Source organism: Callorhinus ursinus, unplaced genomic scaffold (assembly GCF_003265705.2).
Source record: "Callorhinus ursinus isolate GAN/ISIS: 27379988/994484 unplaced genomic scaffold, GSC_fseal_2.0 scaffold63, whole genome shotgun sequence".
Taxonomy (NCBI): Eukaryota; Metazoa; Chordata; class Mammalia; order Carnivora; family Otariidae; genus Callorhinus; species Callorhinus ursinus.
Genome location: NW_027397125.1, coordinates 218,599 through 245,588, shown reverse-complemented (window position 1 = coordinate 245,588; position 26,990 = coordinate 218,599). Strand labels below are relative to the sequence as shown.

At 42.7% G+C, this 26,990-nt stretch overlaps 1 protein-coding gene and 1 pseudogene across 1 annotated transcript in view; one reads left to right on the top strand and one right to left on the bottom strand.

Moving 5' to 3' along the window:
• APBB1IP (amyloid beta precursor protein binding family B member 1 interacting protein) overlaps positions 1-23,577 on the top strand; it is a 104,229-nt gene extending 80,652 nt beyond the window's left edge. The window contains exons 10-14 of the mRNA XM_025892011.2: positions 1,478-1,588; positions 12,985-13,083; positions 13,673-13,796; positions 20,143-20,246; positions 22,739-23,577. Of these exons, the coding sequence (XP_025747796.1) occupies positions 1,478-1,588; positions 12,985-13,083; positions 13,673-13,796; positions 20,143-20,246; positions 22,739-23,248 (948 nt within the window). The 3' untranslated portion in view covers positions 23,249-23,577. The remainder of the gene's footprint in view (positions 1-1,477; positions 1,589-12,984; positions 13,084-13,672; positions 13,797-20,142; positions 20,247-22,738) is intronic.
• LOC112839118 (large ribosomal subunit protein eL21-like) lies at positions 6,611-7,132 on the bottom strand (annotated as a pseudogene).
• Positions 23,578-26,990: the final 3,413 nt, after the last annotated feature.

Below are 26,990 nucleotides of genomic sequence, written 5' to 3'. Positions count from 1 at the left end.
AATGAAAGGCGAAATATTTCTTCCTATGAGATTGATAAAAAGAACAATGTTGATAATATCCAGATTTCAGCAGGAGTAAGTAAGAAAAATGGGCACTGTCATGCTCAGAAATTTAGAATATAAACTGGTACAGCCAAACTCGGGGACAATTTAACAAGATCTATTCAAGTATAAAGGGGAATACCCTTTCAAATGGCAGCTCCACATTTAGCAATCTGCCCCATGGAATTATTTGTTCATATGCACAGTATTTTTTGCAAGAGCAAAATATTACAGTAACCTCTAGTCATCTGTGGTCGGAATGGTTAAATAAATCATTACGCCCATGGAGTGGAGCACTGTGTACTCATTCCATGACTGTCATGTATCCATCCATATGTCCGGACATAAAGAGACCCCAAGATACTATGTTAAGAAAATAACAAGTTCATGGAAGAGTGTTTATAGTAAAATCTCATCATTCATATTTTTAAAATTGTATATGTGTATGTATGTATATGGGTATGTCTACCCATACATATGTATATAAATATTCACCCAGAAACATTTGGAAGAATATTTCCAAACTATTAACAATGGTACTTCCAGAGAAAAGAGTGGAATTAGAAAAAAGGAGCATAGAAGAAGATTTTCATTTAATTATATATATGTATAATACATTGTTCTTAAAATTATGATGAATAGGTCTTATTTTTTCAGTTTAAAAGAAAACAAGACTTTAAAAATCCAGAAGAAAATATCTTACAAGAAAAAAACTGTACAATCATCTTTAAAGAAGGAATTGTGCACTGAGGTGTAGCCATTCTGCCCTCTACTCTTTATTCAATAACCTAGTAAAGAATTATAGAATGTGAAGGTAAAAAAAAAAAAAAAGAGTAATAGGGCGAATTTATAATTGAAGTGTAACCAAATATGTAGATGAGAGATTGCAGTCCGCACAAGCACATTATCCATGGTGCAGAGGTTTCTGTCTCCATGGCAACGCCAGCCCCGAAGAGAAAGCATGAAAGGAATCTTTTTTTTCTCAGGGAGAAGTGCGTGAAGTGTGTGCTAATTTACTGAGCATCAAATTTACCTCTTATTGTTCATCCTGAGGAGGACTTTCTCTTTTTGAATGCTCAATCATGAAATCACTGACTTGGAATGGCCAAAGCCAGAATGAAATTTCTGACTAGGTGGTCAGTCCCCCCGTCTTGACTGCATCAGTAACAGCGGCTCAAGGTCAGCCAGTCAGCTCCGGCCCTGGGAATCCACGTACAGGTGCCAGAAAAGCAGTACAACATTCCACTCCATTGCTGGGTCTGTGGCACGCCGTTTTGACTTTTAGAAAATGTATACATGATAGATGCTTAAATAAGTTACCTAACAGTCAATATTTTTCTGCTAACATGTAATCCTTAGCTATGCCATCAAGGACAACCTTGAAAAATCATTAGCTGTCAACTCAGTTAAGGTTATCTTTTTCCTTCTCTTTCAGACATCTCGAGATCTGGCATGTTTTATACAGTTTGAAAATGTCAACATTTACTATGGGATTCAGTGTAAAATGAAATATAAAGCACCCACTGACTACTGCTTTGTTTTAAAGGTATGTCATAAGAAGTCCTTGATTTAGATTTGTGAGCAATTTGAGTCAGTATTTCCTTTTAAGGGAAAAAAATGTTAAATGTTATATAATTAACCACAAGTGTATCATAGTAATTTTTTTCATTTTAAACCAAAATAGGAAAGGTGGAAGCATCTCTGCCCTCAGTTCCTGTTTCTGAATCTAAAACTTTATAATGAATCTGTCCAGGCTTCTTTGTCGCTTATAAAAATGAAAGCTCTCCATTTTGAACAAATCTGATTTACGGTTTTTCAGTTCTTTATTGGACCATTATTCCGCTGTAAGAAGTTTTTAGAAATTAGGAACGTCACAAGATTACCTAGAAAAATATAGAAAATACAAAAAATAGAAAAAAAAAACCTTTGTCTAAAAATACCATTACTGGGTCTTGAAACTTTTTTTTAAGATTTTATTTATTTATTTGACAGAGAGAGATGCAGCAAGAGCAGGAACACAAGCAGGGGGAGTGGGAGAGGGAGAAGCAGGCTTCCTGCGGAGCAGGGAGCCCGACACAGGGCTCGATCCCAGCACCCTGGGATTATGACCTGAGCCGAAGGCAGACACTTAACGACTGAGCCACCGAGGCACCCGTGGGTCTTGAAATTTTTTAAGGTGTATATTATCAAAAGGCAATTATCGGGTGTTTGATAAGGTTTACATTAGCACCATATTTTGGAAGGTTGGGCAGAAGTAACTGTTTTCTGCCAAATTAACAACGGACTCCTAGAAATGGATTCAGAGAATTTATGTAGCTGTTCCGACCATACCGTTGCCTCAAACACCATAAATTCCTTTCCCTTCTCAGCCCCTCAATCACATCTCATACCAGAGAGTGCTGATTATCTAATTCCATAGGTATAGCACAAGGCTGTATGCAGAATTTCTCCTGAGAGTCAGGTTCCTCATTTTCCATCTGGGATGGAAGTCTGTGGAGCAGGAGTTAATAAGACCAGGTTCCTGGTAAGATTCTTTTGTAGGTCAGTCACCCACCCCCCACCACGGAAGAACCCCATCACCATGTTCCTAGAAATGTATGCTGCCACACTCCATGTGGGTGCCCATGTCACCTCTCCTGAGGAAGTGGTTCAAAGTCTATACTATAGGTTTATATCATTTTCATAAGTGGAGGACAACACTTAACATTTAACATATATAGCAAACATATTCTTTGCCAAGGACCACGTCATTAGAAATGATCTCAGAGGTGCCCACACTAGTGTGATGTTGTCACAGATCTGTTACTCCAGGAGTTGGGTGTCTGTCTCCTAGACCCAAACGTTCCCAAAACTCTGATTGAGCGCAGGCAGCCTGGACATTCATCCGTTTGTTCGTTCGTTTGTTCATTCATTCATTTACTTACTCAATATTGATTGAATGCCAGCTATCTGCTAGGTACTGTCCCAGGTGCTAGGAATACAGAAGTGAACCAAACTTATAATAATCCCTGTTCTCATGGAGTTTATATTCAGTGTGAGAGAAATGGCAGTAAACAAAAAAAAAGTGGTATCAGGTAATGCTAAGGCTCTGGATAAATATGAAGCAGGGTAGGGGACAGAGTATGCCAGGACCAGGGCCTCTTTAAATGGGTTGGTCAGGGAAAGGGTCTCTGAGGGAATGACATTTAATAAAAGATGTGAGTAAAGTGCGGGAGGAAGAATTACCCAGGGAAGAGCATTCCAGAAACAAGAACAGCAAGTGCAAAGGCCCTGAGGCAAGAGTCCATTTGGGTCAGAAGGAAGAGAGACGAGGAGAAAGTCCTGCCTACCTCAGGTTCCCACATCTCCTTTTCTGTTCCTGGCATAGACGGGGTAGTGAGAATAATGACAAACACATAGCATGTATAAGGCAATGTTTTAAGCACTTTACATACATTAACACATTTAATCCTCTTACCAACCTTTTGAGGTAAGAGCCATAATTCTCCCTAAAATATAGATTTGGAAGCTGAGCACAGAGACTCCCCAACCAGTAAGTGGCTGAACCAAGATAAGAAACCGGGCGGTGGGGGCACCTGGGTTAAGCGTCCAACTCTTGATTTCAGCTCAGGTCTTGATCTCAGGGTCAAGAATTTAAGCCCTGCATTGGGCTCCACGCTGTGTGTGGAGCCTACCTTTTTTTTAAAAAAAAGATTTTATTTATTTGAGAGAGCGAGAATGAGAGAGAGAGAGAGCACATGAGAGGGGGGAGGGTCAGAGGGAGAAGCAGACTCCCTGCTTAGCAGGGAGCCCGATGTGGGACTCGATCCCGGGACTCCAGGATCATGACCTGAGCTGAAGGCAGTCGCTTAACCAACTGAGCCACCCAGGCACCCTGGGTGTGGAGCCTACTTAAAAAAAGAAAGAAAGCAACCAGGTGGTGGCTCAGAGGCCCCTCTCTGAGACTGCTGTTTGTTAGGTTGCAAAATCTCTGCCCAGCCCCACGCCTGCCACCAGCCGGCCTGAACCGTGTCTTCATTGTGTTCTTGTCTGACCCCATAGCCCTTGTTTGGAATTCTGAGACCCTGAGAAATTACCAGACTGGACGCCCTCATTTCTACACGTGCATTCTAACGCCCACATCTCTTAAGCAGGGAGAAGCTTTTGAGAGAGGTTCTGAAATGCTGGTCAGTATCTGGCTGACTCAGACTCATGGTAAAAATACAAGTTCCAAGGCCCCTGGAATGACTCAATGCTGACTCAAAATGCTTAAGGATGGGGCCCAGGAATTTTTGTTTTCCCTAAACACAGCCAAGTTTTACACTCAGAGTATTAGAATGTGTCCTACCTCCAAACATCCACAATTAGGGCTTAGTTGGTAATGGAATACACTTTAGAGCGGGCAAATTGAATGACAGTGGTCAGGAGGGAGCAAAGGCCCCAAACCCAGGGCTGGGGCCCAGAGGCTCAGCAGGGATGTCTGGTGAGAGAAAGACAAGATCCCAGACCCAGAGGTTCCCAGGAGGAGGTTTAGACACAGCAAGCAGGACAGGAACTCGGTTTCTCATGCCGATTCACAAGTTTGGAAGTAGGTCCTGGAGTCATGATTTGAATGATCTGACCTGGGTTGCAGGTAACTCTGGGCTGCACCAAGAATGGCCATGCTGAGACCCAGGGTATTGGACTAGAACCATCTAAAACCCGCATATCCAAAAAAAATAAAAATAAAAAAAATGTTTAACAAAACCCACATATCGAAGGCCTAAGCCTTCAGGAGAGGGTTGGGGGCTTCTCTGAAGTGGGGTTTAGGGGTGGTACAGGGCTCCAAGATAGAGAAAAAAGCAGGCCTATGATAGATACAGAAATGGACAGGAGTCAGGAACAGTCCTCATGGAACATTTCCCTTTTCCTCAGAGTGTGATCAGTTTTGTTCTCAAACCAATTTTATGAGCAGTCACCCTGCTCATTCTGCTCTTAAGCATGATTCTCAGTACCTTCCCAAAATACTGGGAATTGTTATTAATTTGCTGAGTAAAAGGGTCTGTCGCAGTTTGGAGAACTTAACTTGTTTATGAACATTTGGTCACTTATTTCCCTTTCTGTCCACTATGGGAAAAAAAATCTCTTGACATTAAAATATTTCATTAGGGTGAACAGATGTACAGAATTCAAAGAATATGTCTATGCATGACAAAAGGAATTCGGGATATGGAGAAGCAGATCAAGAGATTGTATGATCCCATAGCCATTGCACTGATTGAGAAATCCAGTCCGCAAGTGTCTTATTCAGTGTGAGCTTACTGATTATGACAGTCCACCTTCCTGCTGTCAGGAGATGAGAGTGTGAGTCCTGGCCTGTCACCTGGCACATTATCGACACTCTCTACACCTTATTGCCCTCTCCTACAAAGTGGGGATGATTGTACCCAACCCTTCTTAAGTGGGGCTTAAATAAGGTATGTTCAAAGCACCCTGAGTTCCATGTCTAGAACCATAGCACTCATTAATTGGTAGTCATGATTACAACACTTTATCATTAGTAATATTTCTGTTGACCAGTGGTTCTCAAATTGTACTGTGCCTGAGAATCACCAAGAGAGATGCTAAAACACGGGTTTCTGGGCCCCTAGAGTTTCTGATTCAGTGGGTCTGGGGTCGGGCCCAGGAATTAGCTCTTCCACGAAATTCCCAGGTGCTGCTGCTGCCGCCATTTGCCGGGACCGCACTCTGAGAAAGCAGAATAGACGTCATCTGTTCCTCAGTCCCTTGTGCATACTCACGGGAAAGATGCCAAAATCCAAGGAAAGGACTTGGTACTCGAGAATCATTTCTTTCCTTGTACTTTTTCTTTGATGCACACTCCCATTCTGAACCTGTGATGAAGTTCCTCCTTTGTGAATTCTTTCTCACTCCACTCTGAGGCTAAATGCGATGGGTCAGTGGAAGTAAATACCTTCCAGGAGAAATGTTTTTATCACGGTCTGTTCAGAGCCCGTGGAGTTATCATGGAAAGAGCATTGGAATTCTGCTCCATTAACTCATCTTCTCTCTACCCCTTACTCTGCCACATTTTCCTCACAGAAGTTTTCATAATCTGAAATTATATTATGCAACGTTTTATATTTTTATTGGCTTTCTACCCTAGTAGAATATAAACACCTCGAGGGCAGGGACTTTTTCTTTTGTGTTTACTATTATGTTCCAGAGCCTGAATCAGTATTAAATGCTTAATTCACATCTGTTGAATGAATGAATGAACAGATGTGCACATCAAGCTCCCTGCCCCACTGTGCTCTCATTATTATTTATTATTATCCCTCTGTCATTAATATTAATAGTAATATGCCCTCTCATGTTACAGGCTCTGCGTTGGGTCCTTTCATACATTATTTCACTTAATCTTTCAACAACCCTTCAAGGGAGGCATTTTCATCTCTACGTTGTAGATGTGGAAACAGAAACTCCCAGAGGTTCATGAACTTAGCCAAGGTCACCTCATGCTTATTGTTAAACGTGAAGTGTGTTCTCTTGAGAACAAACTCTCTTCACTCCTATCTTTTTTTTTTTTTTTTTTTTTACAGTCTTGAGGTCTTTTATTTTCTTTACATTTATCATGACATGAATTCATAGGGAATGGGTTCCCACAGTTCAGGCTCCTTTCCATTGGTTCTCACAAAGTGTGCTTCTCTGGGTGGGGCAGGCTGGCGCTTCAGGTGAACCCAAGTACCTTTCTCTTTGGCTTCCTTCTTTTTCTGGTCATTTTCCTTCACACACTTCAGGAAGCTGTCTCGGCTCTTTGAGTGTTTAATATGCTCAATGCGTATGTTAATTCTCTTGGCAAGAATCTTGCCCTTAACTTGTTTGTTTACAACAATGCCAACAGCATGCTGAGTAACACTGTAGACTCTTCCAGTTTTGCCATGGTAACATTTGTGGGGCATTCCTTTTTGAACAGTGCCCATTCCCTTGATGTCCAAAATATCACCATTCTTATAGATTCACGTGTATGTGGCCAAAGGAACAACTCCATGTTTTCTAAAAGGCCTAGAGAACATATAGCAGGTACCTCCCCTCTTTCCCTTTGTGTTGGTCATTTTGGCGAATTACTGGAAGATGGCGGTTCCCTCTTCACTCCTATCTTGAATCTCTTAGAGCTAAGACTTAGGGTCAACATTCTCTTAGTACTGCACCTTCCTTTCCCTAGCCTACTCAAGAGCCACATCACATGTGCACAAGTGCACATCTGTTCGTTCATTCATTCAACAGATGTGGGGCTCATACAGTTGAGCTAAGTAGCTCACTTTTGGTTCTTGAGTCTGCTTTTTGCTGACCAGGTCAGCTCCTGCACTCACAGAAGATTTTAGCAGGTTTTCCCCCTGCTTTCTGCTCAACTCAGTCTCCTACCTCATCCCCTGACATCATCTATACTCTTCTCAAAGAGTCTCTCACCTATGAACCTCTCTAGTCAGCACACCTTGCCTTCTAATTGGAGAAGACAGAAAAGGGAAGGATTGAGTCGCCCTGGTTTACTTCCTGTTTACCTCTAAACTTAATCTAACACAGTCGTCATCCTTCCAACTTTGTGTCTCAGAGGAAAAGGCTCCTTCCTCCAAGGCCAGTCCCTCCAACATTAACCTTCCCTGGGACCGCACCATCCGTGACTCCCTTTTGCTTCAGCGTCTTCATCCTCTCTCCAGAGAATTCTTTTGGGCTACAACACATTCAAATATTCCTTGGGCGGGTATTCCAAATCACTTCCCTCTGATCTTTCCCACACCTTTGGCTTCTGCCTTCCCTTTCGCTCAGACTTCCTGAGAGAGCAGTAGGTCCTCCTTGTCCTCAACTTTTATCCTGTCAGTAAAACTCATTCATTCCAAAATATTTCTCTCCAACCCACTGCTATCCAGGACCTTAGGACACACAGCAAACAAAACAAAGAACTTGGCTTTGTGGAGCTTGCACTCTGGCTGGCTTCTCCTCTTTCCTGTGCTGAAGCTCTTATTACAGTTTCTGGTGAACAATCAGCTGTTTCAATCCTCAGGCTTCTGGTCCTCCTGGCCTCATTTGCATTGGTGATAACAGCCTCGCCCTCAACCCAGACCCCTCTCTCTCTCCACCTGCTCCTCCATTTCTGCGGGGTCCTCCTCCTCCCACACACACTGGAATGTTGTCCGGGGTTCAATATTCTGTTTTCACCAGCCTCCTGCTGTTTCGGAGGAGTCGTATTCACAGCCACATCTCCAGCTGTTTTCAGCACACTGATAATTCCCAGTCTGTAGAGAACTGTCTCACCTTCTCGTCCCAGTTTTATACCTGAGAAAACTGTGCCCAAGGGCACTTCAGCCATAACCCGTGTTTTCAGCTCTCTCTCCACCCTCACAAACTCTTCCTTTCTGCAGTCCCACTCAAGATGAGTGGTACCATCCCCAACTGTATTACTTTTGGGGGGCTGCCATATCAAAGTTCCACAAACCAGCTGGCTTAAAACAACAGAAATTTATGCTCTCACAATTCAGGAATCCGGAAGTTTAAAATCAAGTTGTCCGTAGGGTTGGTTCCTTTTGGAGGGCTCTGAGGGAAAATCTGCTCCATGCCTCTCTCCTGGCTTCTGTCCATTTCTAGCAATCCTTGGCATTCCTTGGCTTACAGCCGCCTAACGCCAATCTCCGCCTCTATATCACGTGCCCTCCACACTCTGCATGTCTGTATTTCTTCTCTTCCCACAAGGACACCAGTCCTATTGGATTAAGGCCCACCATAATCAAGCGTGACCTCATTTTAACTAGATTATGTCTACAAAGATCCTATTTACAAATAAGGTCCCGTTCACAGGCACCAGGGGTTAGGACTACAACATATCCTTAGAAGGGACACAGTTACACCCATAATACACAACTACTTTTCCAAGCTACAGATAGAGAAACCATCCTAGAAATCCCTTCCCTTTCTTGTCCAATCCATCATTAACCTCTGATTTTCCATCAGAGAGGTCTCTCATCCAGCCCTCTCTGTCTGCCCTTCCCCCTCACTCCGGGCCCATCTTCCACATCACTGCCGGGGGTTGCCTGCATCCCTCTGCTCTTCTAAAATGTCTGATGCCGAAAGTCCAGATGCGAGCTTTACACCAGGCCCTGGACTCTGGCTCCAGCTCATTTTCTGCCTCTTCTTTCCATGGCTCCCAGGCCTTAGCCACACAGAATTTCTAGATGTGCCTCAGATGGGATCGAGTGATAGAATACACTTCTTCCAAAGAGCCCTTCTCATTCTCTGTTTTCAAGCTTTTACTATGAAATTCACCATATCATAGAATAATCATATATTTGTTGACATATGTCTCCCCCAGCAACATCCCCAGCCACCACTTCCTAATTATGGTGTGAGCCTCTTACTCATCCTTATTAATGACAGGCATATTTCTTAGCACCCCGAGGTATTTGGTGAATGCACAGGTCCTTAGTTCTTAGCCATTCCTTCGGCTTTGGCTTAAATTTCTCGACACAGTTTTCTCCTTTGTAACACAGAGTTACCTCAGTTTAGAGGATCTGTAAGATCCTTTTTAACAGTAATGTTCTGCAGTTGCCCTGACCCTTGTGTATTGTGCTGCATGAAAGACCTTCTCTCTTTCAGGAACAATCCAACCAATTGCACAAGAGTCTGGCCAGTGGTACTGAACCAGCATTTTTTTTTTTCCTTAAACCCCTTTGCAAATAATTTTTCAGTGAAAGGCCCAGTCAGGGAGGAAACCCCTTGGCAAGGTCCCAAACCATGACTGGAAAACAAGCACAGTGACTTGCTGAACGACTTCCTGGGAGGCAGGAAGGAGCCTCGTACCCACTAGATAGCTCGTCTTAGAACCATAAAATTTGATGATTGCAAGCAACCTCCGAGGTCATCGGATGCTGACTCTCCCATGTACATTTGTAGTATGCATGTAGTGTAAGGAAGTCAGTGAGAATGAACCAAGGTCTGTACATCTACCTCATGGGGGGCCATGTCAGAACCCAAGTTAAAGAGTTCTTGCCTCTGTTTTATCCTCAAAACCCATTATGTTCAATGGAATAACCACATTTTACTCTATTTGGATAAATAACATACTTAAGAAATTATTTATTGTGCTGTTTGAGTGGGTACCTCTACCCAGACAGCTGATTTGTGCACTTCATTGCAAGCACAACGTGACTTATAGTCTGCTCTTAGGAACCTGGCTCTCGCGAGGCATGAACAAAAAAAAAACGAAGAATATTTTAAGATAGCAAGCCCAAGGTAACAATGTTCACTTTAAAAATTTCTCAGAAAAAAAATAATAACTGCTTTCTAAGAAAAATTATAAGCATTAAGTTGCTGAAGTTGCCCCTCTTGCATGACCGTCAACGAGAATGCTGCTGTAAGTCAGGGAGCTGTGTTTCAGGTACCGAAAGACAAGAACTTCGGTCTTACTTTGCGGATTCCATTGTTGGAGGGAGTGTTGCAGAAATGTGTGGAATGTTACATTCCATCCAGGAAATAAGTCACTTGTCACCCAAATGACCTTCCAGTTAATTAATGTTACAAATCCATTTTTGCTGCTGGGCCACATTATCTGAGTTGATAGAGAGTTTCCATTTTAAAGGCCCCCATAGAGGATGGTCACTGGGGTTACATTTATAATAAAGCTAAAATCTAACGTTCAGAATTAGTGAGGAAGCTTTGAATCCCTGTAACGGGGGGGAAAAAAATGCACAGCAGCCATTCAGGAGTGTATGCTGCCATCTGCTGGCCAGAATGGAAAACTACAACAACACCGGGGAGCCCCGTATTGTCACCCTCAGGAAAACTCCTAAGACCTTTCTTCCAATGATACGGATGCAAATTCTCAGAGGGGAAGGACCTAAACAAAGAGAATGGTCCGTTCACAGAGAAAAGTATGAAGGTGGACTTTCCTCAACTGGGTCAAAAGGCTAAAAGGAAGAATTCTTTACAATTTCTGAATTTTTTTCTGTGGTATCTTTAAAGTTTGGAATTTTGGCCTAATAGCTTAATATAAATACAGAGATTCTAGGTAGCAGGACAAGAGACCTCCAAGAGTCTAGTGGACCATGGTGTAAAATATATAGTAACTACTCTGGGCCTCAGTTTTCTCATCTGTAAAACCCAAACTTACTAACCTCTCATCAAGCTCTTCGAGTTTGCACGGAAGTCTTGTTATCCTTTCTGGGCAATGACAGCAATGCCACTGAGTTGTGGGAAAGATCAGCACGGAGACTAGTCCGGATGCTGCTTCTCAGATTCAAACTGACGTTCAAAGGCACGTTGCCCTTGACTTAGATCAACTTTGAAAATAGCCATTTCCTTGATGGTCAGTGATGAAGCCAAAAGCAAAAGTGAAGGTCTGTGCGATACCCTAAGAGAGGAACTGACAGCTCCGCTCCTTTCCTGCACCGGAAGACGGCTCCCGGCTCCCAAGACTCGCTTGGCGTTACATTTCAGCACCGCTTTGTCCCCATGCTAGCAGGATTAGCAAGCTGCTCTGAGAGGTGGAGGCAGAAGAGTTGGTCTTACACAAACACCCACGTGCACACACAATGGTTATGGTTATAATTATTTTTCTATATAATGAAACTTATTAAAAATGATAATGACCCGGGGCGCCCCGGTGGCTCAGCAGTTAAGCCTCTGACTCTTGGTTTCGGCTCAGGTCATGATCTTGGGAATCCTGGGGTGGAGCCCTGCCTGGGGCTCCGTGATCAGCGGAGAGTCTGCTTCTCTCTGCCTGTCTCCCTTCTGCCTCTGCCTCTGCCCCTCCCCCCACTTGCTCTTGGCGTGCTCTCCCTCTCTCTCTCAAATAAATAAAAAAATCTTTTTAAAAAAATGACAACGACCCGTGAAAATTCACGTGGCACAAATCTTAGAATCTAGATTTGGTTGCCTGCCCCTCACCTTGTAGCCATAAGACTTCTGGCTGAACAGGAAAGCTTGCTCTTATTTATTTCCTTCAACAAGTATTTCCACCTCTGGACCAGAATATTGGTCATGCACCAGGCATGTGCTAAGCACTGGGGGTCTTCAGCAGTGAATGACAGACATGGTCCCCACCCTAATGGAGCACACAGTCTATCAGAGACAGCCACACACAACAGAAATTACAAGGGCAACGAGGATTAAAAAAGAGGGGCCCAGGGTGCTCTGATGACCAGAGACCAGTGTCTCTCTCTCTCTCCTCTTCGTTCCTGCCGGTATCATTGCTCTCTCTGACCGTGAGCTCCTGGAAGGCCCGGATCCTAGTGCAGCGCCTCAAGCCATTGCCACTTCAAAATAGACAGAATATTCCCTCTCTGGGCCATCCCTCCAGAGGCCAAAGTGGCCAGTTTGGGTAGGAGAAGACAATTAGAATGGGTGAAATCCTGAATTCCTGGTAACAGAAATACCCCGGGGTCTGACTGGGAGTCACGGAGCATTAATTCTGTGACCTAAAAATTACATCAGGTGAGGTCCCTTATCTGATAAATGGAGAGACAACTCGGATTTCTTGTGGGAAAGGAGACATGGTGTATGCGAAGGCTTTCAAAAGCTAAAAAAGCAGAAGAGAAAATTATTATTGATAATATAGTAAGAAGTGCTTATGATAAATCATGTCACAGGTTTCTTAAATCCTTTCAAAATTTAGTCCATTTAAAAGTACCCCTATTCCTCATGAGGTCAAGCCCCGCATTGGGCTACGCGCTCATCGGGGAAACGGGGAGTCTGCTTGAGATTCTCTCTCCCTCTCCCTCTGCCCCTCATCTCTCTCTCAAAATAAATAAATAAAATCTTAAAAAATAAAATAAAAATAAAAAAATAAAAGGCACCCCTATTCCTAATCCTAAAATTGCTACCAGCAATTTTCCACCACCTCAGGAAATCACATACATTGTTAAGTTTTTAAAAAAAACTCGAAAGATACTAATAAATAGTTTATAAATGATCTTTGAAATTACTTTCTTCTAGCATCCCCAAATTCAAAAGGAGTCCCAGTATATCAAATATCTCTGCTGTGACGACGCGAGAACCCTAAACCAGTGGGTCATGGGAATAAGGATTGCCAAGGTGAGAGAGCATGTGGACCCCCCCGTCTGGAGTTGCATACCAGCGTCCTGACCTGGGTGCAGTCTCTGTGCTACTTGGAAATGGCTGACCCATCCTTAATGGGTCAGTGCTGCTGATGCCATCTTACTTTCTTGCCCACAGGGTTTTTTTAATAGGTAAGAGTGATGCAAACACAGACCCCCTCAACGACCTGAGAATCAAGGGTTTACTCTCCCATGAGACTTCTCAGATCTTTATTTAGTCGTGGAAAGCTTTGCATATGTAGTATTGAGAAACACAACACATAACCTGTGGTAGATTTACATGAAGACCTACGGTGATCAGAAGTGGGTGGCAAAAGCCCTCCTCTAACATCTGGGTAAAAGCATTAACTGACTCTGCTAATCTGGAAAATTACTTAACACATGAAAACAATCTATGGATTTTTTTATTGAAATACACTAAAAAAAACAACTGAGGAAAGAAGTAAAAAGAGTAGCTATAAGGTACTTTATATATATACCCTCTCTCTATATATATATATTGCAGTTGGGTGCAGGATTTGGGATAAATGGATTTCTTTCTTGCTTCTTTTGTGTTCTCTCCCCAGTATGGGAAGACTCTCTATGATAACTATCAGCGGGCTATGGCGAGGGCCGGACTCGCCTCCCGGTGGACAAACCTGGGCACTGTGAGCACGGGACCACCAGCGCCGCCCGCCCCACCTGCTACAGGTACTGTGCAAAGAAGAAACCCTGACATTTGCTCAAAGCTTAGAGCTCATGTTCAAACATAGCCAACACATTTTATAAATGTTGGCTCAAGATCTCCACCCCCACCTGTATCTGTTTCTTTATAAGTGATTCTTAGCAAAGCTTCAACCACTTTTTTCATGACATGCTTGTTGATGAGATGGTAACCACCATTGTAGGGTGAGCTAGTAGAATACTGTGTCTCATCAGAGTAGAAAGGTGATATTTGTCCTAAGCTCCGTTAGCACCCAGCAGACAGCCCACGAAAAGGACGAGATCATTCTCAATGTTTTGCGTCATGGTATCATGGCCAGAGCCTTGTACCCAATCCTGGACATCACATTCTTTGGTAACATAACAGCTTCTTGTTTGTATTTTGAGAAGGACAGAATTTTGAGAGACGAAGTGTGTGCAAGGCATCATTTTACATAGACTATTTCTGGTTCTTACACCAACCCTTCAAAGTATAGATTATTACCCGCACTCCACAGTTGAAGAAATTCTGAAGCTGGGTTAAGTGAGTGTCTAGTGTCTTCTCTGTGGCTGAGCTGTAATTCAAACACCTTGTCTTTATGATAAATAATGGTTGAAAGAACTGGAACCATTTACAGCAGGAAAGTTCTGGTCATTGTCCTTCAGTGCTAGAGAATGGTCATATCAAAGGCCAGTATATGTATTCTTTGCTGCTCAAAGGGTAAAAGCAGCTTGAAAGTGTAGAAGGTGCAATACGTCAGATTTGACCCAACACCTAAAGATATTTTCACTGTATGTGTCCAGATTGGCTGCTCTGTGTAGAGTGAGTTTCTGGAAGTGTTTATGCTGAGTAAAACTGTTTTCTGCAGAGCACTTACCACGATTTGTAATTATTTTATGTATCCATGAACGTGTTTGGTGCCTGTTTTCTCCACTGGACTCTAAGTCTCCAAAGGACAAAAGACCATCTCACCAGGTTGCACATTGTGTTCCCAGGGTTTACAAGCCTGGCATATAGTAAATATTTATTGAGTTACTAAATAAAGGGTTGCTGGGGTTGGTTGGGAGTTGGGTTTCCTAATTCTATCAGTCTTCAGCTTAGGAGTGAAACACCACTTGGAGTTCTCAGCTGTCAAGTTTCCCCTTCCCAAGATGGGGTCACTCTTTGGGATGAGGCATCCTGAGACCATCTGGGGCATCTCTCCCAGGAGCACCAGCCTCTATTCCAGTAAAGGCTCCTGGGCTATTTCTGAGGCAGATCCTGTGGCCTCAGGTCTTACTCACTGAGGGTGAGCCCATAAGGCTCTAAGTCCTTTGAGTCGAGGGAACGCTAAGATGCCTTTGCTTTCCAGACAACCAAAGAATTTTTTCTTCTGAGCACTTTTCTCTGAAATTGGGATCAATGACTTTAGCAAATAGCTCTGTTTCTTACCAAGTAATGGTTCTAGTTATTTTTCACAAGCATTGGCATATCAGCCATTTCCCAGAATGAAGCAGCTAGTATATTGTATACTGACAGTCATCCTGTCACCCAAACAGGTTTCTTGGCCTGGTTCTGGCTGAGTGAGGCATCCGTCAGGAAGTTTGGGTTTTGTGGTCAGCAGCCAGGAAGAGCCATATCCAGTCAGGTGCTCGGGGGATCATCTTTGGCATCAGCTCTATTTGTTCAGATCATTCAGATCACAGACCGTCTCTGTGGTTCAATAAGAAATATATCTGAAACACTACATCAAAAACTAATGTAATGTATGGTGATTAACATAACATAATAAAATTAAATTTAAGAAATTAAAAAAATAAATATATCTGGTCTTTGGCCTCAATTCCTGACAAAGCTGCAAGAGCCCAAGGAATTTCCTGAGCCATCGTGTCTTTGTTATGCTAATGAGGTGACTCCTGGTGGAACCCCTGGTAGCTTTAGGATGGGGGCTGCTCACCAAAAAGACCAAGCAAGTGATTCCACCACAGAGCTCTGGACATCACCCACAACTGGGCCCTAAATACTGCTTATTTATCTTACTCTGGTTCTCTAGACTAGCGGTTCTCAGCTGAGGGTGACCTTGCCCCCTAGGGAAGATTTGGCAATGTTTAGAAACAATTTTGGTAATCACACCTTGGGGGAAATGCTTATGATATCTAATGGGTAGAGGCTAAGGATGCTGCCTGTCCTAAAATGCATAGGACAGCCCCCCACACAACAAAAAATTTTCTAGTCCCAGATGCCAGTAATTTTGAGAAAACCTGTTCCTATCAATGTAATTCCTAGTTTCTCTCATTGTCTCAAATGTTCTTCACTCTCCTCAGACTTCCAATCCCCAAATCCTTCACTCTCAGCAGAGAAAACGGAACCATCAAATGGGAACTCCTTTGACTTCCCACCACCAAACCCAACAACTTCCCTGCATCTGTACCCGTCCTAGCCTGCGTCCATTATGTCACTTTCTAACAAGGGCCAGTCCTTCCATGCATGCTCTGGTCCCCTATTCCAACACCAGCAGATCTTCTGCAGTATCACTCTGATGCCTACCACTGGAATTAGCTCAGACCCCACAGGCCAAGGGGAGCAGTCCCAGCAAGGCTGCCTTTCTTCCAATGCCAGCCACATTTCTGACCTACTGGCTACAATTTTAGGGGTTCCCATTACCCCTTCAGCTTCAACAGTTCACTAGAATGACTCACAGAACTCAGGAAAGTGCTATCCTTATTATTATAATGTTATTATAAAGGACCAGCCTTTATAATAAATAAAGATATAATAACAAATAAAGAGACACACACAGGGCAAGGTCTGGGAGGGTCCTGGCTGCAGAGCTTCTTTGTCCTCTCATCGACCACGATTGATTTCAGTGCCCTCCCCAGAAGTTGGGTTAGCTCAAAGCCCCCAACCCTCTAATCACCTGTTAGAGTTTCTGATAGCCAACCCGCATCCCAAGCCATCTTGTTAGCATAAACTCAGATGTGATGCTAGGAGTTCATTGAACAGCAAAGACATTCCAATCACTTTGGAAATACCAAGGGTTTTAGAAGTTCTGTGCCAGGAATTCAGGACAAAGATTAGACAGATGCTTTATTATACCTCTTCTGCTCTACTGGGTCCTTCTCATTAACACTGCTCCCTTCTTCAAGCAAGTAAGTTTTAAAACCCTCCTATGGGGCGCCTGGGTGGCTTAGATGGTTAAGCATCTGCCTTCAGCTCAGGTCATGATCCCAGGGCCCTGGAATCGAGTCCCGCATCAGGCTCCCTGCTCTGTGGGAGCCTGCTTCTCCCTCTGCCTCTCTCTCTCTGTTTCTCATGAATAAATAAACAAAATCTTTAAAAAAAAATAAAATGAAATAAAAATAAAACCCCCCATGACTCTACATCTCCCTCCAGCTACTGTCCCCCCAGCCCCCGCCACAACCAAACTAGGTGGCAAGGACTGCCAGTGATTCTCTAGCCTTACATTTTTCACACAGCTATAAATATTACTATAAGTAGAATGCCCCATCTCTGAAAAACAGAGCCCGATCTCTGGGAGGGCTCTGTTTTGTGCCCATTCCTATTGATCTCACTGTGCCCATGAGGTTGCTGCCCTCTGACTTGCCAGGTCAAGTGGGAGGATTGGCCTTTCACAAACCATGTGAGTTAAGAATGAGGGACATGGGGTTTGGACCGATTTTCAGAATGCACTTGAGTCCTGTAAAGCATCCGGGGCTCATATATATTTAATCAACTTCCAACCCCTAATTCCTCTAAGAACTCCAAAAGAGACAGTGGGAAAGACTATATTGCTACTTGACAGCAAGGACTGTTAATACAGTGAACCCAGACAACCTAGATCCCAAGTCAGTGGCACCTACAGAATATATGGCTTATGTGGGTACCCATGGGTTGTCCCAGATGGGGCAGAGAGCCCATAGAAAAGACTGGATTTCCTGGTACATGGGAAGACAGCAGCTTGGAGCATTTGGGATATTTTTATTATTCGTTTGTTCTCACAGACACATTAAAGACCAGGACATCCTAGTTAACATAAAAACACACACTGTGTTGGTGAGAAATCAGCCCAGGTATGTGTTTGGGCAAAAGAAGCAAAAAGAAAATACATTAGTGCCCTTTAAAGGAATTTCCCCCGACGGTCTTCAGGATTCCCCTTCAGTTTCTGTTCACTTTGTACAAAGGTGTTTGTATATAAAGAAAGGATTTGAATATGTATAAGAAAGTCTTAAGTATAAACATCCTAAGGCTTTAAGATGTTTAGACCTATTGCTTCCTGACCTCCAGAACAAAGCTATGGCTAATTAGAGACGTTTAGTGAGCTTTAGAGCTAGAGAAATGCACATTTACGGGGCACATCACGGGCGTGCTGAGGAGGGCAAGCGAAGGTCTGCTCAGAACAAGGAGGTGGCTCTCCCTGCTGAATAGGAACATGGATTTTATAATGAAAAACTGGCAGTAGAGAACGTGGTTCTAGCCTGTTCTAATATTTCAACTGCATAAATGGACACAAATATCTTTTTTTATTCTGAAGTCATTTCAAACACGCAGAAAAGTTGCAGGAATAGTACAAAGAACCCTTTCCCCACATCACCAATATTGAGTATTTGTCATACTTGCCTTATCATTTCTGTCCCCCAACTCCCGCTTCTCCATGTGTTATCCACAGACGTGTTTTTTCCAAACCACTTGAGAGTAGACGGACTATCTCATACCCCTTTCCCCTCCAGTCTTCCCTTTGTGGTTCCTAAAATCAAGGCTATTCTCTTACTAACCGTAGTACAATTATCAGATCTAGGGAATTTCGTATTAATATTATCTAAGCCACAGCCTATGTTCCGGTTTTGCCAGCCATCTCAGCAGTGCCTTCCATAGCAGCATGTTTTCCTGGCTCAGGCTCCACCCAGGATCGTGTATGGCATTTACTTACCATGTCTCCTTAGTTCCCCTTCATCTGGAACATTTCCCCAGCCTTTTTCAGTCAGGACATTAACAGCTTTTTAAGAATAAGGGCGATTTATTTTATAGAACACCCCTCAATTTGAATGTGTCTGATGTTTCCTTATGATTCATTTCAGATAGTGCATTTCTGGCGGGAATCCTGCGTGAGGGCTTCGTGTCCTTCTCAGGATATCACGATGGGAGGCATACGATGTCTGTTTGCCCCTCATTGGAAACGTTCCTTTTGACCACTTGGCTAATGTGTTGTCCGATTTCTCTCCTGTACAGATTTTTCATCTGGTATTTAATAATTTGTAGAGAGATACTCTGAGGCCCTGTTAACATCCTATCCCATCAAACTCTCGCTTCTTCCCAATCTCAAGTTCTTAACAGCCTTCTTTGAGTTGTTATGTAGATGAATGGAAACTTTTGGAAAAATATTTGAAGAAGCAAGCAAACGGTAATTTCACAAGCATTTGACAGAATAGCTGGCACTGAGCGTAGCTAAAGCAATCTCTGAGTTCACTCAATGAGAAGACCTCTTGTCATCATCATGGGCTGGGTGGCACTGGAGAAATGGCTTTCACGTGTGGAGAGATGGCCAGCCTTTCCAGGATGTTCTCTAAGGAACCAGAGAGATCCACAGACATCTGAAGAAATCTGTCAGATTCCCTCAAAACTGTGAAACCTCAGTTAGTCTCACTTTTGCGACAAAGGGTAAATTAAAAGGCAGGAAAATAAAATAAGGATTTATCAGAACTTTCTGGAAGCAAATCCATTCCAGGTTATCTCCGGAGTCTGCACATTTTGCTCAGTCCCCTCTGTCTCCTATTGTTGTGCCCATAGTACAGTTTGTTGAGAATAATGCTCAAAAGTTGTTCCTGTACACAGCATAGTATGAAACTAGAAACAGACATTTCAGAAAAATCTTCAACAACAGGAATTTTTTAAACAGTTTTTTCAAAGTTTATTCTCCAGTTATCAAAAGGCTTTTGAGCTCAGTCAGTTAAGTGTCAGACTTTTGATTTTGGCTCAGGTCATGATCTCAGGGTTGTTGAGATCCAGCCCCGTGTAGGGCTCCATGCTGGGTGTGGATCCTGCTTAAGATTCTCTCTCTGCCCCCACTCTCCCTCTCTAAAAATAAATCAATAAATAATTTTTTTTCTTTAAAGGTTTTTGAAAACAGAATATGCTATTCTCTAGGCCCCTAGTTAATTCAGGTGTTGTAGCCTATATAAAGCATTCACTTTCCTGAACCTTTGCTGAATCTCATGAAATACTGCCATAGAACCTCAGATTTTCTGTTAAGGTCTGTGTACCTGTGACTCCTTGTCTTTTGCTTTGGAAATATATAAACTACTTTATGTTTTTAGATGAACTTGCAAGAATGTTGAATATGCCTTACCCACTCTTCTTGTCTCCCCCCACCCCCCTCAGGACTTAAAACAGGCACCACCCAGGCCAATGGTCAGATTCCCCAGGCCGCACATTCTGTTAGCGCTGTTCTCGAAGAAGCCCAGAGGCATGCAGAAACAACTAAGGTAAGGCCAGAGAGTAAGTAACTGACATTCTCAGCCTGTCTCCAGTAAGCCCATATTCTAAACCATTAGCGGTGTCCGATAACTGCTCTCCTAAAAAGAGAAAATCTAGTTCCAACAACTAAGAAGTCACTATAATTTCATTTAGATAGTTGCCTTTTTGTTAATCTTAAAGTTATACCGGCTAGAATGGAAAGTTAAAGCCAACTGTTACCACATTGCTCCAGGAAAATGGAAGAATTTTTTTTTAATGCTGATGCTTGGTAAATATTTTTAATTTAGCTACATTGATTTTGGCTGAAGGGATTTTCTTGCTGAAGGGCAAGTGGTTTTAGCACTCTGAAAGTGGACCCTGAGTGTTAAGCCCTTGGGATTTTTACTTATCTTTTTCTGAATAAATAGAACAGTTAGTCAGAAGCCCTATATTAAATGCTAACTAAGCCCCAAAACCAGATAAGAAGACTACTAAAAGGGTTTTAGTAGAAAATGTGCATTTTATATTTTTCTGTTAATGATCAACATACATCCTCAGGGTGATGGAAAAGAAAACACATTTTAAAAGAATAGCCAAATTGATATAACATTCTCTATAACTTTTTTTCAGTAGAGATTAGCGAAGATTTATTTAATCTGAAAATTGTAGCTGAAAGTTGTAATCTAGTTACTAGTCTAATTGGTAACATCTCAACTGGCTATTCTGTTGAATATTTTTCACGTGTGGTTCAAACAGCCTTGAATAATTGTACCTTCCATTATTTTTCATTTCATTCGCCCCCTCTCATTTTGTCCATCAGCCAGTGGTGGGAGCAATTAAATCTTGTATTTATTGAAATTGTTATAATTTCTGAAAACCGTTGTAGACCATTAAAAGTTGTGTTTCTCTAATATTCTTATGAGCTTCTCAAGTCCGACATCAGGCACTGCACCTTCAGCTCTTACTATTTCTATGGTTCCTGTAAAGCCAACTGAAGAGAAACACTTGAAAATGCTGAAAGCAACAAAAGGATCCCAGAATAGAAACCACTTTGCTTTGTGTGAACATCAATTCCCAAAATGCTTGTTGAGAATTGTTTTTAAGTGCATCACTAGTCAACTAGCTTATCATGACAAGCAAATAAACCAAATAAAATAGAAACTCAATCATAATGCACTTGGTAGAAAAAAAATAACTTCTAAATTTAATCGTCAGTGGTAAGAGGTGGCTTAAGCAAAAGAAAAAAAATGAAGGCCTGATAAACTGTAAATTGCAATAATAATTATCACAAAAACAGAGGGATTCAGCTAAGCTGCCTGAAATTCCTGGGAAGTTGCATTATATAAATGTTAAGTTACTATTATCACCTATTCCACTGTTGGCAGAAGGAGGACTGTGTCTCTTTAGCCTTTGGCCAAGTCTGATGTTCTGGTTTCCTCCAGCAGTAGTATGGGCAGCATGATTTTACTCCACAGAACCGAGCCACACATTTAGCTCACTTGGTATCATCAAAACCTTGAGGCCTAGATAATAACAAAGCCTATGATGCTCATTTTATCCCTGATTAGCCAGCCGACTTTCACTCAGTTAAGAAAAGGTAAATCTAAGACTGTGGACCAGGTGTGTGGATTCTCAGTCCACCCACCACCTCCCTTGAAGTTGTCATGCCAGAGGGAGAAAAGCCTGTAATTGGCTTCTCCCTGGTAGCCCACAGTCCTGGGAAAAGGCATCTTTGTTCTTCCCATGCCAGCAATCACTGATGCAAGAGAAAGCAGAACAGTTCTTTGCTAGGAGAGTTATTCTTTGTGCCCAGATTTGTACAAAGCTTACCGGTAGCCTAGAGAGAACTCTGTTTTATTTTTCCCTTCCATCTTCCTTGTACTAATCAAAGGAGGACATCTAAGCCAGGAGTTTTGGGGAAGGTTTGGGGTAGCTTCTTAATCACCTCTCGGCCACTGGAGGTGTGACACAGAAGCAAAATAATTTTATAGACGCCTGCTCCTGACAACTGAGCTTCACAACCAGCTCAACTCAGGCCAAGAAAAATGTTATGGCTGCATATGCTGAGAACCGCCCCCCCCCCCGGGAGGGGGCGGTGAGGGGCTTGTCTTGGGAACCAAGGCATGAATGGGAATGCCAGGAGAGCCATTTTGCTTCCATTTTGAGTTTCCTTAAGCTGAGCTTAGGGTAGGTAAGGACTGAAGTAACCCCATAACTAGCTCAGCTCTGTATCACTAAAGCTCTTTCGATGACTTGGTCGTTGGGAAGAGATACATCTATAATCTAAATATAATAAACACCTCGTGTTCCATTTACTGAAGAAGACATGGTAGATTAGCGTTAAATAATGTTATCGGTAATACTGTTAAGGGCCATTTGGAGTCATTCTCCTAACGCATAGAGGAGCTAGCTCGCGAACCACCTGTAGTCTCAGGGCCTGAGGAATGGAGGCTCCCCCGCCCCTCGGGAGGCAGACCTCACCTTTCAATGGAAATGTCACGCTGTGCTTGCTCTGTTGAAGGACAAGAAGCCAGCCCTTGGTAACCACGAGCCAGGAGCGCCCAGGGCGCACCAGCTTCCCAAGTCCAGCCTGCCACCGCCCCCTCCCTTGCGGCGGTCTTCAGACATCTGCGGCAGCCCGAAGACAGCCCCCAGGGCCAAGGGCCCGGGCGGCGGCTTCCCGGCCCCGCCCGACGACTCTCTGCCGCCCCCCCCGCCACCGCCGCCCCTGGAGGACGACCAGCTCCCTCCGCCGCCCCCCGATTTTAACGACGCTCCCCCAGACTTCGTGCCTCCCCCACCGCCGTCGTTCGCAGGGGATGCGGGCTCTCCGTTGCCGCCCCCTCCCCCGCCCCCACCTGCACCTGCCCCCGAGGTCGCGAAGCCGCCCCCCGTTGGCGTCAAAAGACCTCCAGTCCCCCCAAAGAGGAAAGAGAACCCAGCACCGCCCGGCGGGGGAGGCAGCGGAGAGCAAGATTTCATGTCCGATCTAATGAAAGCTTTGCAAAAGAAAAGAGGCAACATATCCTAAGGGAAACGCATCAGTATCTTCTTGTGATGGGCATAATCACTTCTCACCTCAAGTGCATTTTTACTACTTTATTTCCGTGACATCTTGTTCATTTTCAATAAAATATTGACCCATTCAGACAAGAAATGATGTAAAATGTCTCACCGTAGCTCAAATACATTCATAACCATTAACCTAACACAGAGGTTAGAGTCTCTGCTAAATGTACATACCTGTTTCCACTTCTGTGAATGCATCTTCCCTTCCAAGTTAACTAAAATGTTTTTTATGTTCGTTTATTTTATGTTCAAAAGCATCAAATTAATAAAAGTTAAATTTTTTGTCTTGGAGATGGTACTTCTAAAAATGTCAGTGTATATAAATCTATTGTGATATCGACGCCATGTTATAATATACTTGACCTTTTAAAATAGCTTTCAAAGTCCTGGGCCTTCTAAAGTGTTGTTGATCTTGGAGATATTTTCCATCTCCACCCCCATGACCTTCAGAATTTTCTGAAAAATCAAAAGAGAAAAAAGGAAAAAACAGGAGAGGCAAAGTGAATTCAGTTTGAGACTCATGGCTTGATTGATGGGGGTCCTGGACATACAGTTTTGGTTTTGGTTTTCCAAAGGTCAAGTAACATAGTAATGAAGAAAAGAAATATGTAGAGTTTGGGGATTCTCTGTTATTACACTGCTATAAGTACCCTATAAATTAAAATTTAGAGACAGGAAAAGGCAGTCGTTTATATTCTTTAACCTGAAATGTTTTCTCTCAGATAAATTTGATGCTCAATTTTAATAGCCAGTTTATCTTGAGTTCCTGTTATCCTATCTCACTTCTCTTTCAAACTAACTTCTGGGAATCCTTTTAGATTTTCTGAGCTTTATTTCCACGGTTCTGTTTTATTTTTCTTTTTAATTGCGAAACACCTCAAAATCTTTTTTTTTTTTTGAAGTATAATTAACACACAATGTTACATTAGTTTCAGGGGTACAACGTAGTGATTCGAGAACTCTGTATGTAACTGCTCTGCTTACCACAAGGTACAATATCATTGACTATATTCCTTATGCGGCGCCTTTTATTCCTGTGACTTATCCATTCCATAGCCAGAAGCCTGTGTCTCCCCCTCCCCTTCACCCATTGTGCCCATCCCCCCACCCACACCCCTCCTCTGGCAACCATCAGTTTGTTCTCTGTATTTAAGGGTCTGTCTCTGCTTTTTTTGTTTATTGATTTTTTTTTTTAGATTTCACGTATGAGTGAAATCTTACGGGATTTATCTTTCTCTGACTTATTTCACGTGGCATAATATCCTCTAGGTCTATTCATGTTGCTGCAAATGGCAAGATTTTATTCTTTTTTATGGCTAATACTCCTTTGTGTATATATAGCACCTCTTCTTTATCCATTCATCTATCGGTGGCCACTTAGTTTACTTCCGTATCTTGGCTATTGTAAATAATGCCGCAATAAACGTAGGGGTGCACCTATCTTTTAGAATTAGTATCTTCGTTTTCTTTGGATAAGTAACCAGTAGAGGTATCACTGCATCATACGGTGTTTCTGTTTTAGTTTGAGGAACCCCCATCCTGTTTTCCACAGTGGCTGCACCAGTTTCCCTTCCTACCAACAGTGCACAAGGGCTCCTTTTTCTCCACATCTCAAAATCTTCTTAAAACAGGTAGAAAATAAATAATAACTCCTATGTTACTTTCTACTTAAGGAAGATGATTAATTTTTTTTTCAAATTAAACAGGTTTATTGGAAATATGCATTATAATCTTCAGGGAAGATTACATGCAGCATTTTACAAATGTATTTGACAGCGAAGCTTTCTGCAAATAAACACATTAACACCATCTAAGTGAAGATGATTAATCTTATGTTTTAATATTTGGGGGGAAGTAAGCTCTAAATTGACATTTAAAACAAAAAAGCAAATTCAGATGTTAAAGCCAAAATATTTAGTAATTAAAACTAATGAAGTGCTCTACACTTTTCCTAAGCATGTTCCTAAAATAGGATAGAAGATAAATGCTTTACATTAAATGTCTCCTCATGCACAGTAACCCTTTCCTGTTTGTTTTTGTTTTATGATGATCTTTGATGTCAGATGCAGTAAAAACACGACTTTTCTGAGACCTAGGGAAAGCCTGATCATTATGCAGATCTCTGGGACAATACAAGAAAGGTGTTAATGGCTGAATTTTCTTAGGAACTGATTTGGAGATGGAGAGCTCACAGAGGAAATGTAGAACAGAATGTCTGTGGCCACACAGAATTGTCCAGGTTGCTTCAACCTGACGTAGGTTAATGAACCAAGCCTGTGAGGTTCAGGACAAAAAGTTGTTCATTAGAATTACCTGGATCTTACTTGCCTTGTTCAAAATGACCACCTAGTTTGCAGATGAGGAAATGCATTAGTACTTGAGAAGAATAATTTAGAATTGAGTGCCTCTGCCATCAAAAAAATAATAACCCTTTGCTGACTGGATTTCAGAGTATAAAAACCTTGACGGCACTTCCCAGCCATGTCTAGAGCAGGAAGCAAACGCGTTCTCCATCCCACAGCCACAGAATCGCCAAGATGAAGGGACCCTGGAAACGACCCACTACATTAATTAGGATCATGACTCTATGTGACAAAGACCCTGGAGCAATCTTAAGCTAAGAGTAGGACTTAATTACACAATTCCGAGGAGCAGAATGCCAGTACCCGAGGCTACACGTACCCCTAGACTCCTGCGCAGCACCTAGAACTGGTGCCTGGAAAGTCATAGTTTTCCCCTCTCATCTCTGCTCCTGTCCATATGCTTGCCTCTTTGTCCCTCTCTTTGCAAACATCGTTATTCTCTTCGTGTTGGCACTCCGCCTTTCGGTTCCTATGGTGGAAGACAGTCTCACTTTCCAACTGCTAAATTTCTCTTTGCATCTGTCTAGAGGCCAGGATGGACTGGCAGTCTACCTTTTAGCCCCACCTGGGAGAATTCTCTAAAAGAGAACCTCATTGGCCTGAGTGAATAAAGGGTCATTGCTCAGCCAAATCACTGGTAGCCAGAACATAACACGGGAGGTACTGGGACCTATCACTGAATCAAGAAGGCTCAGAGAGGAGAATGAAGGCACTGAAGAGGGCAGAGGGAGAGAGCTGTGGTTGTTACGGGCTTCACAGAAGACCCCAAAATTGTCACTGCAAACATATTCCTAACCTAACAGAGAGAAGTCGGGCCTGAGAGTGTGCTTAACCGAGATCTCACAGAGCTGGGTTACAGTCCCAGTTTCGGAACTCCCATCCATACCATACCTTTCCTCTACAAGGGAAAAAATATATAAAAATTCAAACATTAAAATGTTTCTTTTAACATTTGATAATATGAATTCTAGGAAAGCTCCTGAAGAGAATTAACTGATTTTGTGGTCAAAGTGTTGATAGTTTTAGTGAACCAAAGTGTTGACTACATTGTGTGTCTCTATTCTTTGTTTGCCTGTGTGGTGGGCCCACTTTGATCTCTGTTATACCAGTATCCAAGAAAGAATCCTTTGTTAAGGTCTTTTCAGTCAGGAATCTTAGAAATTGGGGCTGCTTTTGCCTCATCTTGGGGCAGAAGTTTGCTTTCAGTAGGCCCAGGCACCAAATCAGGAGCTCTGTGTGTGATTTTCACTCAAGTGGAACAGAATCTCTAGTGTCTAGCAGAAAAGTCTTCACAAACACTACTTATACATGAGTCTACTTAGGTCAGCCTTGAAAATACAC